The sequence below is a fragment of the Liolophura sinensis genome, chromosome 5, assembly GCF_032854445.1.
Source record: "Liolophura sinensis isolate JHLJ2023 chromosome 5, CUHK_Ljap_v2, whole genome shotgun sequence".
Classification (NCBI taxonomy): domain Eukaryota; kingdom Metazoa; phylum Mollusca; class Polyplacophora; order Chitonida; family Chitonidae; genus Liolophura; species Liolophura sinensis.
Genome location: NC_088299.1, coordinates 7,861,755 through 7,881,136, shown reverse-complemented (window position 1 = coordinate 7,881,136; position 19,382 = coordinate 7,861,755). Strand labels below are relative to the sequence as shown.

General features: G+C 39.5%; 1 protein-coding gene across 1 annotated transcript; it reads left to right on the top strand.

The window, feature by feature from the left end:
• Window positions 1-2,247: 2,247 nt before the first annotated feature.
• On the top strand, window positions 2,248-18,622 carry LOC135465703 (heterogeneous nuclear ribonucleoproteins C1/C2-like). The gene is made up of 8 exons (XM_064743016.1): window positions 2,248-2,319; window positions 4,436-4,862; window positions 6,047-6,116; window positions 7,231-7,478; window positions 8,872-9,000; window positions 9,691-9,809; window positions 13,204-13,245; window positions 18,038-18,622. Exons 1-8 carry the CDS (start codon window positions 2,317-2,319, stop codon window positions 18,158-18,160), a joined length of 1,161 nt encoding a protein of 386 aa, XP_064599086.1. The 5' UTR covers window positions 2,248-2,316; the 3' UTR covers window positions 18,161-18,622.
• The last annotated feature ends 760 nt before the right edge of the window (window positions 18,623-19,382 follow it).

Sequence of the window (19,382 nt, the reverse complement as noted above, 5' to 3'; positions counted from 1 at the left end):
GCCTGATCCAGGCACTTTACTAGTCAACATTTGAGTCCACTACATGCCGTCTCCTGTCGTCTGTTTGTAGTTAGTCAGCCTAACAAACGTATAAAGGCCAATTTCCACTGTACACCGCGACGCACGCTGCACGACGCAACGTCAAAAAATGGAACACTACTTGTAATGTATAACCATTTCCACTGTACGCGGCGCAACTCCGATACGGCGCCGCATCCTGTTGTGCGGCGCCGCTCGATAGCTTTGTTTCTATTTCCAAGCCGTGTGTAAACAGAAAAGAAATGTGGCTGTTAAAAATTAGTTTCCTGCATTTCTGCTGTCGCGTTGCCACAGTAAGCGAAAGAAGCAAGTCTCCTTCTGAGTCGTCATCAGCAGCGTCGCGGTTGCTATGCTTGGTGGTGGCAAGTCATCTTGTTTCAACAATCTGCTCGTTTGTCGTTGGGGACGTTCGGATGTGCAACGCGGCGCGCAGTGGAATTGCCCGTGCGGCGTGACTTTGCGGCGCGCTGTGAGGATTTTGCGGCGCGGCGTGCAGTGGAAATTGGCCTTAATCCAACAATTTTATTGACGTCAACCGATTAACTGATTATTATGACGTTCCAATAAAGACAGGAAGGCGTTACAACAGAAACTATTACATTGTAACATTGTAGACGTTCCGCCACGTTGGGGGGGGGGGGGGGGATGCGTGGCTTAGTCGGTTAGCGCGCTAGCCCAGGATGGTCGTGGGTTTCACCCCGGCTCTGCCCGGTTTCCTCCCACCATAATGCTGGCCGCCGTCGTTTAAGTGAAACATTCTTGAGTACGGCGTAACACCAATCAAATAAATAATTAACGTTGCGCCACGGTGACATTTTGACATAACAATGGATCACGGTTCTGCTTCACATTACCGCCACCTCACTGGATTAAAAAACATATTCCGCTTTCCCATTGCGTGAGAATTAACAATGGGAGACTTGTGTAGAAGTATAGACATAGAAGTATATGTAGAAAGGATTAAGCCTACAGGAAAGGATCAACCTTTCTGTTGTAAAAAGACGGGACGGCACTGATTTATCCATTTATCTATGAACTCATAACTATGGGCTCACTAATATAGCCAGTGATAAAATATAACTATGGCTATATTTTGGACTTCATAGATCAATAAGGACATACTTGTTCATTCACTTCCGTGGTCTACAAGGTGCTGTATATGTATACTGTATACTCAAGGATGTATACAGATTAGGTTAGTATAGATGTACGATATATGTACTGAATTTTATCTTTAACAGAAATACACTTACGAGTAGCGTGCTTGATATATTTCGTTTCAATGATGTTAACACTGCGTACAGTGTCAGTGGTTAAAATATGTTTACTTAAAAAATAGTTTAAAAGCAACATTTGAATTATTTTTTTATTTATTTAATAGGTGTTTTACGCCGTACTCTAGAATATTTCATTTTTACGACGGCGACCGGTCATAAATGATTATACTGGGAACGCGGGAACCAACGGGCTATTGAATTCCGGATTGAACGCTGTAGCTTTAAGCCATTTTCACACCCAAGAAGAAAGCTGCGATACACATGCAGGCCTACCTGTACTTATACGTAAGTATTAGACCACATCCTAAAACCTCAATATTTAGAAATAGCTAAGTGTTTCCTGTTGCTGTGAATTCAAAGTCTGCCAGCAACACGTGTGTGGTCGTGGATTTCAAAGTCTGCCAGCAACACGTGGGTGGGCGTGGATTTCCTCCCGCTCTCTTTCCTCCCGCCATAATACTGGGCACCGTCGACTAAGTGAAATATTCTTGAGTACGGCGTAAATCGTAACCTATCAAATAAGTAAATACCACGCTAATAATATAAGTCATTCAGTAGGCCTAGCATGTTGCACAATAACTTTCAGGAGGAATAATATACTAATAAGTAGCACTTGATGGAGTATATCGGCGGGATCAGTTAACATGAACTTTCAGGTACAGATTTTATGAACTTATTTCAACGCTAATTTGTTTTATGTAAAATTATAAAAGTATAATTCATCGTATTATACCCATTTTTTAATTATTATGACAAATAACAATGTGCCCCACATATGAAGACACCTACAGGTCTGTTGTATGCCGCCGAGATACGCATGGGCTTACAGATGTCAGTTGAAATGCCGGTGGAGTTATATTTCCTTCCAACAACCGATCCTGCCGCTAGATGTCACTAAATTCTGAGCAGCTTCCGCTTCTGGTTGCATGCGGTTTTAGGAGGGAGTTTTAGGGAAAAAACATTTTTTTTAGTGTTCCCTTTTTTGAGTATCGTCGTTAGAATGGTGAGTTATGTCCATAATTATCCTAAATTGTTGAAGTGACATTGACTTAGCTTCCAACATACCTTGACTGCATTGTTTTTAGGTAATATTTTTGCGAACATATGAGCGCACCATTTTTACAGGGCTATAACAACAACAACACATGAGGTGAAATCTTTGGATTTCACTTTTCAGATGTTCCCTGAAAGCCTGTGGGACAGTATACAGGAGTTTTGAAGTTTTGAAGTTGAGGTTGCTGAGGAATTTTTAAACTCGAGGGTGGTGTCACGTGGTAAAGTGATGTCAATTCATTGCAGAAGCATCTTTTCACAATGAGCATCAGAGAAGGGATCATTGACTAAGAATAGGCATTACAGATCCTCACTGTGCATCGTTAAAAGTCAGAATGCAAGCTTATGGCTCTTCAAACCAATCCCAAATTGAAAGTCGGGAGTCTTTGCCCCGTGCAGAATCAAAGATGCCAAACTATTCTAGGGGTCATACATTCTTATCACTGTTTGTCTTTATTTTACAGCTATAAGTGTAATGGAGATTATTCGGTTTTTGGTGAAGTATGCATGGTCCCTCAATAGATTTTTCTATTTTGATTATGCCCTTTTGTTTTGTCGGCAAATCAGGAAACGGGTGTCGCTTTACACTTCATTTTGACAGTTTACTTTCTAAGGGGAGGGTTCCCTTGATCAACAGCCATGGAAGTCAATGTGTGTATCATGTTTCCTCAGTGTGTATTGCATGAGCGTTTGTGTTTATAAACCATACACGGGCTACACTACATGTCCCAACAAAGGAAGAAACGATAGGAATTAAATCTTAGGCACCGAGAGGAGGATTTAAATATTTTGTTGTAATACCTACTAACAGTAGGGTCACCCTAGTCTTTACAACTGCAGGTTGCTGTCATGTGGTAGATTGAAGTCAATTCATTTAAAAACTCCTAGCACTCAGCCACTCATTAAAGATCCAGTTTTTCTCAATAAATATCTGAGGAGGGGCTCATTGACTGACAAAATGAGCAACCTAGTCTTTACAACTGCCTGTGGCTTAGCACACCACAAAAATGAAATCCTCAGTAAGAAATGTTACCCTGTGTTGCATTTATGAAACATTTACTTGTATAAATACCTTCATTAGTTTAAGAAACTAGAAAACATTTGACTTACTGACACACTTGGAAATTCTTCCCCAAGTCTTCCAGCTTTTAATGAATGAGTAATGATTTATTACAGACCCGAAGTTACATGAAGTTGTCTGTAACAAACTGTCAAAAACCCTTTTATAAAAATATTAAAATATGTTTCATTCTTGTTCTTATTCTAACCAACATCGATCAAAAAACTTTTACCCATACTTTTGATTTGTGTTGAAGCTTTCATGAGCGAGTCTGCTGTTGGTTGTTTATTGAAGTATAAGTGCTGTGTACAAATCTTTCATGAAAAAGATTGCTCACCTTGGTGTAAATTTACTTCTTTAACTCAGGTTGGTTCACAGTAAAGTTGCCAAACAACAAGTAGATCATAAAACAATACAATCAATGCAGCTATAGTGAAATATTATAAGCTAGGATTACAACGAGCGATTTGTACTACTGTAATTATCTGTTCGGCTGTATCATGAAGTTCAGACGTAGGTCGTTTGGGGAAAATTGGAGTTTTAACTTTCAATATTAGGGAGAATTATGTCCCACAAACCATAAGGGATTCATTTCGCTGATGCGAGTATTGGAAAAAAATCAGATGACTCTGACTTGTTAATCGTTTTGATTAACTGAGAGCCACTCTTTGTGCAAGGGTAGCAACACAGAGCCATGTAAGTTGTCAAAAGACTGTCTGTTAATGCTTTGATTTGTCTTTTTCAATGTGAATGCACAAAATGTCTACAAACCTCATCTCATTTTGACCCCTGCTGTATGTCAGATGTTGTGTGTTATTAGCACAGCAAGATTTTACTTCAGATGTGCAAAGGTGTTGGAGTGGGATAGCACACCTCAAAAAGTGGATGGCCTGTAGGTCCTCACTTATTGTTTTAGTTTGTCCTGTTATCTGATTTAAACATCTTCTCGCCATGATATGGCAACGGGGTGCAATTATGTATTCATTCATATATTCATTTGTTTCAGTATGGTTCAAACTTCCCACCAAGAATGGGCCCAAACCGGCCAAACATGGGACCTGGCGGTGGTATGGGACCAGGAGGACACAGAATGGGACCAGCTGGCATGGGAGGTGGAATGGGCCCAGGCCGCATGGACCATGGACCAGGATATGGCAGAATAGACCATGGACCTAATATGGGCCTGGGGCCAGCAGCTGATGTGGGCAATGTGACTAATGATCCAAACTCGATTCATTGCCGCGTGTTTGTGGGCAATCTCAACACACACCTTATGACAAAGGAAGATGTGGAGCGAATATTTTGTAACTATGGTGTGATCACGGGAATCTCAATGCACAAGGGGTATGCCTTTGTACAGTACACAAATCCAGGCGATGCTCGCCGCGCAGCTGTCCTGGAGGATGGAAAAGTCTACGCAAACATGCGATTAGGTTTGTTGGTTTGGCTTTTCCTAGGATTATTGAAAACAACTTGGATGAATAATAAAAAAAAGACTTCATTTTCAGATATAATCTCAAACAGTAGTCTTCACAACTATCCTTTGTGATTTGTTTTTCTTTGGTTGAGAAATATTCGGATACGCCATATTCATGGCTGCTCACCATAATCAGAATCAAGCAGGTTTGTCTCAAAGGTGTGACACATTTAGCGGCTCCATTAACCACTCCACCTACCCCCTAGCTGCTTAGATCCACGTAACACCTCCCACTCCTTTCACCACACAAATGTTTTTAATTATAATCCAATAAAGTATTGTTTCACGTGTAAAATGCCTCCAAACCTACTGTCGTGTTTTCAAGATATAACTTGTTTTCGGATATAACGTGGTTCAAATCTTGTCCAACAAAAATCTTTGTTTACTTTCATGTGAGAACAGCTAATAAAGATTTTTCACCAAGAAATAAACATAAATGACGTGACATCATTAGCTTCATTTCCTACTGTTGGTGTGTCATCCATGTGTTAGTTGATATTTTAGGCTTAGGCTTTTGAATATTACAAAAGTATAAGCAAAGAGAAATGGATTTTTTTATGAATAATGGAAGCGGTTGTAACTGTTTACATTTTCTTGCGAGAGAGTTTGATTCCAAACGCAAGTGTGATGTTGTTGCAGCATTATTTACGCGTGGGGAGAACATGCACCTGGTTCTGTAGATCAGGTCAGACTTGTGATTATGCGATACAAGGTTAGCTAGAGGGATATGACAGCACTGAAATGCCTGAATCCTTAGGTTACAAAAAATCTCATACGTTTATAGTAAACTAACAATGAGAAAGCATTTGACAAAACATATTTTGCATTGATAAAACTTTGTTCAGTATCAAAATCACGACCTGTAAGATAGCCTGGATCCCAAGGTCATTTCATTATAGTGCGAGGTAGTCTATAATGTGCCCAGGAACCTGTCCCTAAAACGGCGCCTACAGCAAGGCTACAGTGTATAACATGTTTCCCAAGTATCCGGAGTTTGTGACGAATTTGTTATAGCAGGTCACATGATGATTAATCCTTACAACTTATGTTGTATTTATTACCTGTGACTGTTCATTCGTGACATTGTAGATTGTACTCTTATCTCATACAACAAAAACATGTGCCTTGTTTCCCCCGCAGATGCCAATGTTGCCAGTGAACCCAAGGGTGCCAATGTCAGAGGTCAGAAGAGAGGAGCTGGAAATGCAGTGTAAGTCTATAATGAATTCTTCATTAGGCAACACCAAGTTAAAGAATGAGTCTTTTTGGCTCGCTTTTACGAAGTAAGAAAAGGTGTTGTGAGAGGCAGATCAGATGCTGTTGCTGTCCAGTTTGGTTAATGTTTTTGGCCAGTAATAGGGTTGCATATGTATCACATGACTAGAACATAATGCAGTTTTACAAACTGATCAATCAGGCAAGCTACTGCTATTCTCTGGATACCTTGTTTTCATTCTCTTGTTTTTGGACTGTCACAACAATTTTCCTGCTGAAGACCCTATATGCATGATCAGACAGCCTTCAAAAACAGGGAAATCATAAAAGCATCAAGATCACATATAGTCAAAAAAAGGAATTTACAGTTTTGTTTTTATTACATTTGTGTTTTTTTTTAGTGTTGGCTTGTCTGTAAAACACAAAATAAAATTACTGTCGCCTTAAAAAAGTAGTCCTGAAAAAGTTAGTGATTTTCACCATTCGAAAATGTAACTTATTGGATATTACCATCTTATAAGGTGCATAAGTAAGCCATGCTTCTAGGCGTTCAGCACTAAAGGAATAGTGTAACGACTGATTGACCCACAATGGCTCAGGCAGGGCGGCTTACTTACCTTTGGTAAACCGTCTCAGTGAAGCAGCACTAGATAAAAAGAGCGGTGGAAATCCGTCCTGCAACAAGGAGGCACATTACATACACTTTGAGGATTCCTTCGTCGTCATATGACTGAAAAATTGTTAAGTATGACGTTAAACCCCAAACACTCACTCACTCACTTTAAGTGATATGGAATTTTGTGGTCATGGAGGGTTGTTTTGCATCTTCTCATATGGTGTATTTCACCTGAAGTTCAGCATGTAGCCGTGCACTTTCAGAAGAACATAATGGCCTTAAATTGACGCTGTTGATGCCATCAGTGAAGTGTCCCTGATGAGAAATTCATTGAACTTCACCAAAAACTTGAAATTGGCCCTATAAGGTATGATTATAGGGCCTATGATAAAATAAGAAATAAATTAATACCTTTATGATCCTTTTATGCTTCTGCGAGTTCGGTCACTTCAATGTGAGGTTTTCAGTCTTTGATTTGTGCTTGTTTTTGCAGTAATACACGTCAAATTTCTGGGCCTAACAAACCTTCCTGGCAGGGTAGTGGACCACCGAATAAGAAGGTTCGTACAGATACCAACCCGTCCATGAAGCGGACCTTGGTTACCATATCTTCCAGCACCCCGGGGGCAACTACGACGAAGGCAGTGATCAAGAAACCAATGACCTCTAGTGTCTCCAAAACATCCAAACCACAGACAGCTGCGACCAAGCAAGTTGCTGGCTCCACAGCTCTTAATACATGTGAGTGACTAGACTTTCATATGGTGATGGCATGATTGGTATTAAAAGAAAAGACAACAAATAATATAACTCCAGTTTTTTTGGAAGAGGGGTGGAAACAGACCTGACTGACAGCTGTAAATGCACTTCCAATAATAAATTCTTGTGAGGCCATGGAAAGCACCTTTTTAGTGCAATTGAAAATGTCACGATATTGCGTCACTCTTACTAAATGCACATACAGTTAAAAACATTTTTAAAGTTTTGGTGAAATAAACAGGGCAACAGATGTATCATTGAGTTATAGAAATAACTAGCACCTGATTAGTTAAAACTAATAAGGCTCAGTCGGTTAGCGTGCTAGCGCAGCGTAATGACCCAGGAGCCTCTCACCAATGGGGTCGCTGTGAGTTCAAGTCCAGCTCATGCTGGCTTCCTCTCCGGCCGTAAGTGGGAAGGTCAGTAACCTGCGGATGGTCGTGGGTTTCCCCCGGGCTTTGCCCGGTTTCCACCCACCATAATGCTGGCTGCCGTCGTATAAGTGAAATATTCTTGAGTACGGCGTAAAACACCAATCAAATAAATAAATAAATAAAACTAATAATATGGTGGCTTTTTCTGCTGTCGCAATGTGACTGAATTTGTTTATTGTTTACTTTGAACTGCGATATCTTGGTTGTGCACCATCACAAAAATACAAAGTTATGCTTTGTAAATTTCATGTGGGATACTTTATCCATTCATATATTCATTTGATCTAGTGTTTTTTCTTCTTTTAAGCAACAATCAAATAGAAAAAATAAATATGCAACTTGTGTTACTCATGTCTGAAATCAGCTGTTCAAGGGTACATTGCTAACCTGCTTTCACTGTTACAAATACACTGTTTTTTTGATGTCGACAATAGGCAGTGAAGAATGCTTGTATGGCATTCAGCGCAGGCAATGTTTGTTGAAGAAGACTTGTATTAAACCACTATCATGGTGTGCATGCACAAGGGAAAGTAGTTTGACAGTTTGCTGAGGGTACTAATACAGTCATCACAGTCCTACTTGTACAACAGTAAAGCCTGTGTTTTCTAATGTATAGGTATCCTGCAAAGCTGAGGATCAAAATTTGAAATCCTGGTCGCCTCATTCTGTGATATTTTGGAGAAAACTGAAGAGTCACTCGTACCAAAGTTAAAATCGTATCAAATACCTGCAATATGATGAATGTATTTCACTGTACTGACAATTTCATGTTGATATTGGCACCAGTTGAGTAAAATCTGTTCAGCTGATTTGGAGAATTGCAGAATGTTAAATTCATTGATGGAAAAATGCAAGTTTAATTACCATAACTTGCAAACAATCTTGTTAAGTCATGTTAACGCAGAAATCCTTACTGTTCTGTTGTTTTGTTATATTTGCAGCTTCAGGGGATATATTGATATGTGGAAGGTGTCGTGCCATGTTTCCAAATGTCCACAGATTGGCCATGCATAAGAAAGTGGCCTGTGTGGTCAAGACAAACTGCAAGTGTCAGTCCCCTAGTAATAAAGGTAGGAGTAAAGACAGAGACATATCACACAGATGCAAATCATCGCTAAACAAAAAATTCAGTCCTGAAAATGAATATATTAATTATGATCACCAGTAATATTAAGTGATTACAGCTAGAATTTTTATCAACATTTGAAGTAGAAGGCATAAAATAGCTATGGAAAATGTGTAAAATTTAGTTTAGTGCCAGCAACAGATATTTTTCTTTCTCAAAGTTTTAAACTGGTTAATGTCATTTGCAAGGTTTTACTGCTGTCAGAGCTTATTTTTTCAGTCTTTATATCGGTGCCATCCAAATATAAGTAAAATAAACGTAAATGCTTGTCACCAATATTTAAATGCTTGTTATTGCAATTTTTCGGTGTTTTGGCTTATTTTTTTTAGCTTTAAACCTGAGGATTTTTCAGATGAAATTTTTTTTTATTTGCTCTGGAACATTAGAGACTTTTTAATAAAGGAAACTTTAGAAACTTTTTTAAAATATAAATAATAAGAATTTTTTTTAATTAACTATATATGGGACATTTGGGACTTTTGGGTAAAGATCCAGAAACAAGATTTTTTTATTTATCTGAAAAATACCCCCTAACTACCCTGGCGTTCTTCGTTGATTGGCTAGCCTCAAAGGCGCAGCCGATTTTTTGAGAGATTTTTATCATCAGTGTTTTTGTTTGTGGTTGCTGCCGTAGATCTAGAGCCATCCCCACTTAACTGTGCGAACTGTTCTCTGACCTTCTTGAATGCCTGGGATCTTGTCCAGCACTGTCAAGGGGAGCATTCTCTCAACATATACAAAACCTCTACTCAGGTAGGCTTTGCCTAGGCATTACACATTTTTTCATTAGTAAACTTATTGTCCAAAAATTTTTGAAAGATAAATTTATCTTTTTCTTTGTAATTAGAATTTTATCAGCTGATTTAAGTAATATTCAATTTTTTTTTAAATATTTTTTTTGTGTGTTTGTAAAATAATCAAGTAGATTTTGATTTCTGAGAAGTTGCTGAGAGATTTTGTTGTTAAAGTAAATATTTTGTATAAAATTTTATTTTTGAATTGATATGTTTTTTTATTGAATATAATTATAAAAAGGTATATTTTAAAATTTTTTTAGTAGAAACAATATTAGAAATGACTTCGTGAAAATGACATCTGTATTAAAGAACTTTTGCAGAGTTTGACACTATTATGTTGTATGTTTTGCTTCATTTGACATGCTTAGATTTTGAATTTTGCAGAGAGAAGCTTGAAAATCACAAAAAAAGATTTTTCAGACTTTTCAAGCATATTTTGTGTGCTTCATTCTAAGATGTAGCCCTGGAGAAGGCTTTCTTCCTTAGTGATGAAACTCAGTGTCAATCTGATGTGACAGAGAGAGTGATCAGCAGTTTTCTATTTTTCAACTCTGATCCATCGCTTCAGGATTTGCAGCCACAGTTTCTTCTTAATTGTATTTTTTTTAACTTTCGTTTTAACCGTCAAACGAATGTAGTAATTGTACGCTCTTTGGAAATAAAGCTACCAGTTTATCTGGATTTTTTTTTTATTTTATTTTTCATTATTTAACGAATTACTTATTTTGCAATCTGAACTTTTGTTCTTTCATACACAACTTATCCCACAGAAAATATTTTGTATAAAAAAAAATATTGTTTTGCTTCGTTGGTATTCTTTCCTCGTTGGATTGAAGCATTGCATTTTAGATGTACAAAGGGTCCGTACAGGGCTTTTAAAACCATGAAAAGCCTGGAATTTGAAAATAACTTTCAGGTCAGAGGTTTTGGTCATTAAACCTGGAAACACCTTGAAATTGAAACGCAGATTCAACCTGGTCTACAGTTCATAGTGTGCACTTTATTTTCCCACATCTTTGAAATTGTTTATTACACTGCTTTGCATAAATGAAAGACAAGAGTTAAACTAAATAAGGTTATTTTACATTTATTTTACATAAAATATTTGTTCTAGAAGCCTATAAAATGCAAATTTTGAGCCTGGAAAGGCACTGAAAATTTGAAATGTTTAAAGCGTACAAACCCTGTGTATAAATGAAGACTTTAATGATGTTCTTCTGTTGAACACTGAATTAAAAATTTTACCATTATACCTGTGGGAAATTTCGTTCGAGGTTCATAAGTAAGACGATTGGACATAGGATAGAAAGAAACCGTTCCATATATATTGAAAGTTTAACAAAGCTGTTAAGTTTGAATTACATGTATCTAATGAAACACAAATTCTCCATCTCTTGAAGTTATACTGGTAGTTCATAATTTACAGTTAAGCTTTGAAGCTTCTAAGTATCATTTCCCAGAAAATAAAGAAAAGAAATATTTTCACCTCCATTCATTGGGAGGTGCTCAAATCTGAAGGAATGAAATTAAATTTTTATCACTTCACAAGTTATGTTTTTTTTTTACTGGTTTCTGTTTGAAGTTTGCTCTTGCCTTATATTTATTTTTTGTCAAACAATCAACTAAGAAATAAAATCTAATGCAGCATTGATAGTGTGAAGTTTCACTAGTGATATACAGTAGTCTAAAAGAAAAAATGGAAAAAAGTTGAATTCATTTGTTGACATTATCACTTTAGCCACTTAACACAACAACAATTGTTGTCTTTAAAAAACGATAAACTCTGTATCAAAATGTCTGAAATATGTGTTGTGCTTTAAATATTTGTTTGATGCAGTCATTTCTTTCAGCTCTGGACTCGCTTTTGGCTGAAAAATTTCATGTAAATGCATGGTTTTTAACTGATGATGAACATACATTCAAGATGTGTTCCAATTGATTTCAACTTCCCTTGACAGCTGTTCAGGAAATGTTCATTCTGTAGAAAATATATCCTGTATAATTTTGTCTACTTTTTCTGAAACATTTTTTAACATTCAACAATTTTCACGGTATTAAAGGTCTTGCTAGAATTGTGCAAAGGTTAATAGAATTTGCTACAAATGTAATATTAATGTGGAAATTTTTGAACCCTTGAATCCTAATAAGCGTCGAACGTTAGGTACGTGTACAAAGTACATTGGGGAATATTTCGTGTTTATTTCTATTGGTTATAGTTTTCCACTTTTCATGCACTTGAATTAAAAGTTTGTATTAAGGTATTGTGTAAGCATTTTTGGTGATGCTGCTATATCTGCAGAAGGCCTCATTGAAGTTTGTTCACTTCTTGTCTCTACCACGTTAGAAGAAGCCTATTGAAGCATATTTCATTTGAGGTATAGATTTTGCTTCTTGGTAAATAATTGAGTATAATGATTGACAGACCCGAAGCTAGAAATCAGAAGGCACGCTGCTTCAGGAAAGTTTATAGTGGCAGTATTCATTGCCTGTCTTAATATTGTGCTTGACAAACAAGGTGGCATAGTGTACATTTCGAAAACATTTCTGTTAATAACTTAGTTTTGGAGGCAGTTGAAGCTCAACCATATGCTCAAAAGCTATTAGTTATGTCCGCTTTTAGGTGTTCCCCGAAAGGAAAAAAATTTTCTTTTGCAGATATGGCAATAAATCAAGCATGTATATTTCCGAAAAAAAAAAGACTGCAGTATTTGTCTGAAACAACTCACTTGAGTGCACAAAATTAAAACAAGAGTTTATCGCTTAACCACTTATCGTATATTCAACCAATATTAAGCTTTTTTAAGAGTTTTTACCAGACGTACTTGCTGTTTTCATCAGCTGCCAAGTCATGTGACCTGTCAAATTTAAACTTCAGAGAAACTGTTCAACATCTATGTCACTGCCCATTTTTTCTTACAGCAATGGGCTTTCCAAGAATGACTGATTACATTACTGTAACATGTGCATTGATGGAAAGAAATGCTTGCAATGTGTCATGCAGTGAGGCTCACAGCATGGAGGGACTATACATTGGTGTCCTGGAGGTGTAACCAAACTGCAACAGATGTTAGGGTTGGCAAGATGTGTAACCATGAAGGAGGACCACATTTGTTAATTGTTAAATGATGTTCGATAAAAATGATAAAATGACAATTCTGAAACAAATGTGTGCTCAGAAACTCAGATGTATGAGATTTTCATACTGTAGGTTTGGTGTTTTGTAGAAACTTCAAAGTGTAAGTACGTGGGGAAGGGTTTCTGATATTAAGTTATTTTTTTTTTTAAAGTTATTTTGTCTGTTCTGTTCTTTGACAATGTTAGTAATTCATTCCTTTGTTTCCAATTACTAGGCCCAATCTGCCAGCCAGGGTGATGTAAAGGCGAAAACTGAGGTAAAGTAAACATGCCATAAAGAACTGTCTCTCTTATTGACACAATGGCTCAGCAGAAATACAGGGAAACAAACTCTTGGTGTGAATTTATGAATATTTTTGTAAGGTTATTGTGAAGTGTGTTGTACATCGTGGAGTTTGTGTTGTGTTGAAAATCCGTACAAATAACGATGGATGATAAATGTACAGATTCAACTGGCGTGGAGGAATTTTTTCTCCCTGGTCTCTTCGGGCAATGTGCTCTGTATCCAGGGCTTCAGTAGTACTAGGTCGATGTTGATATTAGCTTTAGTATTGTGCAGAATTTAGAAATCAGTGTTTACAGAAAAGTGGGATAGCAAATTGAATATATCTCTGCTGGATCCAGTATTCCTATATTCATACAAGTATAGAACAGTTATTTTGCAAAGTCCAACTGATTTCATTTGATCCTCCAGGGCTACTGTAGGTGTACAAGAAACACTTCATAGCCAAATCATTAAGACACTTGTCTTCCAATCTCAATGGCACAAAACCGCCCTTAAACAGGGAATCATTGAAGATTACTCGCTTTCCACATGTTGCTCATGGGGAAAGGCTGTCGTTAATTACTGAAGATGGATAGGTTATCCCTGGGCAGTAACTTCATTGTCCGATGTCGGTGGTTTACCCCTGGGCAGTAACTTCATCGTCAGATGTCGGTGGTCTATCCCTGGGCAATGACTTCATTGTCAGATGTCGCTGGTTTATCCCTGGGCAGTAACTTCATCAGATGTCGCTGGTTTATCCCTGGGCAGTGACTTCATTGTCAGATGTAGGTGGTTTATCTCTGGGCAGTGACTTCATTGTCAGATGTCGCTGGTTTTTCCCTGGGCAGGGACTTCATTGTCAGATGTCAGTGGTTTATCCCTGGGCAGTAACTTCATTGTCAGATGTCAGTGGTTTATCCCTGGGCAGTGACTTCATTGTCAGATGTTGCTGGTTTTTCCCTGGGCAGGGACTTCATTGTCAGATGTCAGTGGTTTTGCCCTGTGCAGGGACTTCATTGTCAGATGTCAGTGGTTTATCCCTGGGCAGTGACTTCATTGTCAGATGTCGGTGGTTTATCTCTGGGCAGTGACTTCATTGTCAGATATCAGTGGTTTTTCCCTGGGCAGGGACTTCATTGTCAGATGTCAGTGGTTTATCCCTGGGCAGTAACTTCATTGTCAGATGTCGTTGGTTTTTCCCTGGGCAATGACTTCATTGTCAGATGTCGCTGGTTTTTCCCTGGGCAGGGACTTCATTGTTAGATGTCGGGTTATCCCTGGGCAGTGACTTTATTGTCAGATGTCGCTGGTTTATCCCTGGGCAGGGACTTCATTGTTAGATGTCGTTGGTTTTTCCCTGGGCAGGGACTTCATTGTTAGATGTCGGGTTATCCCTGGGCAGTGACTTCATTGTCAGATATCAGTGGTTTATCCCTGGGCAGTGACTTCATTGTCAGATGTCGGTGGTTTATCTCTGGGCAGTGACTTCATTGTCAGATGTCGCTGGTTTTTCCCTGGGCAGGGACTTCATTGTTAGATGTCGGGTTATCCCTGGGCAGTGGCTTCATTGTCAGATGTCAGTGGTTTATCCCTGGGCAGTGACTTCATTGTCAGATGTCAGTGGTTTATCCCATTGACAGTAACTTCATTGTCCGATGACGGTGGTCTATCCCTGGGCAATGACTTCATTGTCAGATGTCGCTGGTTTACCCCTGGGCAGTGATTTCATTGTCAGATGTCGTTGGTTTTTCCCTGGGCAGGGACTTTATTGTCAGATGTCGCTGGTTTTTCCCTGGGCAGGGACTTCATTGTCAGATGTCGCTGGTTTTTCCCTGGGCAGTGACTTCATTGTCAGATGTCAGTGGTTTATCCCTGGGCAGTGACTTCATTGTCAGATGTCAGTGGTTTATCCCTGGGCAGTGACTTCATTGTCAGATGTCAGTGGTTTATCCCTGGGCAGTGACTTCATTGTCAGATGTCGTTGGTTTTTCCCTGGGCAGGGACTTCATTGTCAGATGTCGCTGGTTTTTCCCTGGGCAGGGACTTCATTGTTAGATGTCGGGTTATCCCTGGGCAGTGACTTCATTGGCAGATGTCAGTGGTTTATCCTTGGGCAGTGACTTTATTGTCAGATGTCGGTGGTTTATCCCATTGACAGTAACTTCATTGTCCGATGTCGGTGGTCTATCCCTGGGCAATGACTTCATTGTCAGATGTCGCTGGTTTACCCCTGGGCAGTGATTTCATTGTCAGATGTCAGTGGTTTATCCCTGGGCAGTGATTTCATTGTCAGATGTTGCTGGTTTTTCCCTGGGCAGTGACTTCATTGTCAGATATCAGTGGTTTATCCCTGGGCAGTGACTTTGTCAGATGTCGGTGGTTTATCCCTGGGCAGTGAATTCATTGTCAGATGTTGATGGTTTTTCCCTGGGCAGGGACTTCATTGTCAGATGTCGGGTTATCCCTGGGCAGTGACTTCATTGTCAGATGTTGCTGGTTTTTCCCTGGGCAGTAACTTCATTGTCAGATGTCAGTGGTTTATCCCTGGGCAGTGACTTCATTGTCAGATGTCGGTGGTTTTTCCCTGGGCAGTGACTTCATTGTCAGATATCAGTGGTTTTTCCCTGGGCAGGGACTTCATTGTCAGATGTCAGTGGTTTATCCCTGGGCAGTAACTTCATTGTCAGATGTCGTTGGTTTTTCCCTGGGCAATGACTTCATTGTCAGATGTCGCTGGTTTTTCCCTGGGCAGGGACTTCATTGTTAGATGTCGGGTTATCCCTGGGCAGTGACTTTATTGTCAGATGTCGCTGGTTTATCCCTGGGCAGGGACTTCATTGTTAGATGTCGTTGGTTTTTCCCTGGGCAGGGACTTCATTGTTAGATGTCGGGTTATCCCTGGGCAGTGACTTCATTGTCAGATATCAGTGGTTTATCCCTGGGCAGTGACTTCATTGTCAGATGTCGGTGGTTTATCTCTGGGCAGTGACTTCATTGTCAGATGTCGCTGGTTTTTCCCTGGGCAGGGACTTCATTGTTAGATGTCGGGTTATCCCTGGGCAGTGGCTTCATTGTCAGATGTCAGTGGTTTATCCCTGGGCAGTGACTTCATTGTCAGATGTCAGTGGTTTATCCCATTGACAGTAACTTCATTGTCCGATGTCGGTGGTCTATCCCTGGGCAATGACTTCATTGTCAGATGTCGCTGGTTTACCCCTGGGCAGTGATTTCATTGTCAGATGTCGTTGGTTTTTCCCTGGGCAGGGACTTTATTGTCAGATGTCGCTGGTTTTTCCCTGGGCAGGGACTTCATTGTCAGATGTCGCTGGTTTTTCCCTGGGCAGTGACTTCATTGTCAGATGTCAGTGGTTTATCCCTGGGCAGTGACTTCATTGTCAGATGTCAGTGGTTTATCCCTGGGCAGTGACTTCATTGTCAGATGTCAGTGGTTTATCCCTGGGCAGTGACTTCATTGTCAGATGTCGTTGGTTTTTCCCTGGGCAGGGACTTCATTGTCAGATGTCGCTGGTTTTTCCCTGGGCAGGGACTTCATTGTTAGATGTCGGGTTATCCCTGGGCAGTGACTTCATTGGCAGATGTCAGTGGTTTATCCTTGGGCAGTGACTTTATTGTCAGATGTCGGTGGTTTATCCCATTGACAGTAACTTCATTGTCCGATGTCGGTGGTCTATCCCTGGGCAATGACTTCATTGTCAGATGTCGCTGGTTTACCCCTGGGCAGTGATTTCATTGTCAGATGTCAGTGGTTTATCCCTGGGCAGTGATTTCATTGTCAGATGTTGCTGGTTTTTCCCTGGGCAGTGACTTCATTGTCAGATATCAGTGGTTTATCCCTGGGCAGTGACTTTGTCAGATGTCGGTGGTTTATCCCTGGGCAGTGAATTCATTGTCAGATGTTGATGGTTTTTCCCTGGGCAGGGACTTCATTGTCAGATGTCGGGTTATCCCTGGGCAGTGACTTCATTGTCAGATGTTGCTGGTTTTTCCCTGGGCAGTAACTTCATTGTCAGATGTCAGTGGTTTATCCCTGGGCAGTGACTTCATTGTCAGATGTCGGTGGTTTTTCCCTGGGCAGTGACTTCATTGTCAGATATCAGTGGTTTATCCCTGGGCAGTAACTTTATTGTCAGATGTCGATGGTTTATCCCTGGGCAGTAACTTCATTGTCAGATGTCAGTGGTTTATCCCTGGGCAGTGACTTCATTGTCAGATATCAGTGGTTTATCCCTGGGCAGTGACTTCATTGTCAGATATCAGTGGTTTATCCCTGGGCAGTGACTTTATTGTCAGATGTCGGTGGTTTATCCCTGGGCAGTGACTTCATTGTCAGATGTCGATGGTTTATCCCTGGGCAGTAACTTCATTGTCAGATGTCTGTGGTTTTATCCCTTTCTCCATCCATAAAACTGACTGCCATCATGTAAGTGAAAACTTCAATTCTTGATTTTGTGTTAAACAACAATGAAAAAAAAAAGTTTTACTGAACATGATGGAATATTGTATTTCACCTTAAGTTTTGTATGTAAAAATGAATTTTCAGAAGCACATATATACCGTTAAATGATACTTTTGATGGCTAAAGTTTTTTTTTGTTTTTTTTTTTAACTTTATTAAAAACTCTTCAGGTAGCCCAATGAAGTAGGTGAATCAGTAAAAACCAAACAAAATATATCCACTGAAAAATACTAAACTTGGGGTGAAATACAGTATTGTTACTTTTTAATAGCCTTTAACATTTTATATCTCTGTTCCTGGTATCACAGGCTCCCGAGGCCGACAAAGATCCCCTGGATGACGTGAATGGAGCAGATGACATTCACCTGGACGAGGCTCAGGAGGAGGCCCTCCTGAATGAGGCTGATGAAAGCGGTGCTGGCGACAATTGAGGAGAAGATGCCAAAGCCGCCATACCTGGATTTGCATCCGGGCGCATCGAGTCTTGTCCAGCATGGATTGACAGGCTGGAATTCTTTTTTTTTTTTTTATATTATTTCCGAATGAGGATGTAGAAATGAAGGACCGTCATGTGTCAAAATTATACTACAGCAATGAGTATGGTATACATCAGTGAACATGCGGTCAAATTTATTGCAAGATGTGGAAATTTTCCTACATGTATCTGTACTCTTACAACCAGAGAAGATAAGATATCTGAGGATAACTGAATGACCTCTCATGATGACCGGTCCTAAGATCATCTTGGCTTAGGGACCCCATTTTACTTCTGTATATGATAGATATGACTTGGTGATTGCCATATACCATTCGGTTTGTATCAATAAACATGTAAGATTGTCATCTCTTACTTGTGAGGACACCCCCCCCTCCCAAAAAAAACCCAAAAAAGAAAGATGTTCCTTCAGTTTAACATGCCATGTCACGAAAATCATTTTTTCTTTTTTTTTTTAGAAAAATCTTGATCAGACATCTTGTAAGAACAGTATTCATGTAGAGATTTACATGTATGTACATATGAGCTTTTCATATTCTTGTTATTGATTCATTTTAATCAGAGGCAGTAAGTTCTCGTCAATTTTTAGCATGTTTGTTAGACGTTTTCTCTGATTTGTCATTGTCTTGCTATTTAGAGAATCAAGTGCAGATTTGTATTCACTGGGAACTGTGGGGTGGGTGTGGAATGGGGTTCTCTGGCCATCTAAAAAGATATGCAAATGTCAGTGATGAATATTCATAATCACATGTGTTACTAATGCTGCGTTCGATAACCGTTGTAAACACCTTTCAGGTCGTGAATTTGGTTGAAGGAACTAGACGCAATCATTTGGACAGTTCACCAGTCGTGCCTGAAAAGCCAGATGGTGACTGCATAAGCAGTTCGTGCTTCTGTCTTGCTGGTGAAGGTCACAAACATGATCCTTCAGATAACTTTCGAGTTTCCGAGCGAGGTCATGCGGTGGAAAGAACGGGATTCACATTTCGTGAACTCATAGGTGCGTTTCCGAACGCAACATGAAATCACTAATATTGTTATTCATGTAGAGGGCATTGCTGTTTTTTGAATTACAAGATTGACATCCCTTCCTGGAGGGCAGAAGAATTCCATTAAATAAAACATGCACTACACATTCTTGTACATGGTCCAGTGTG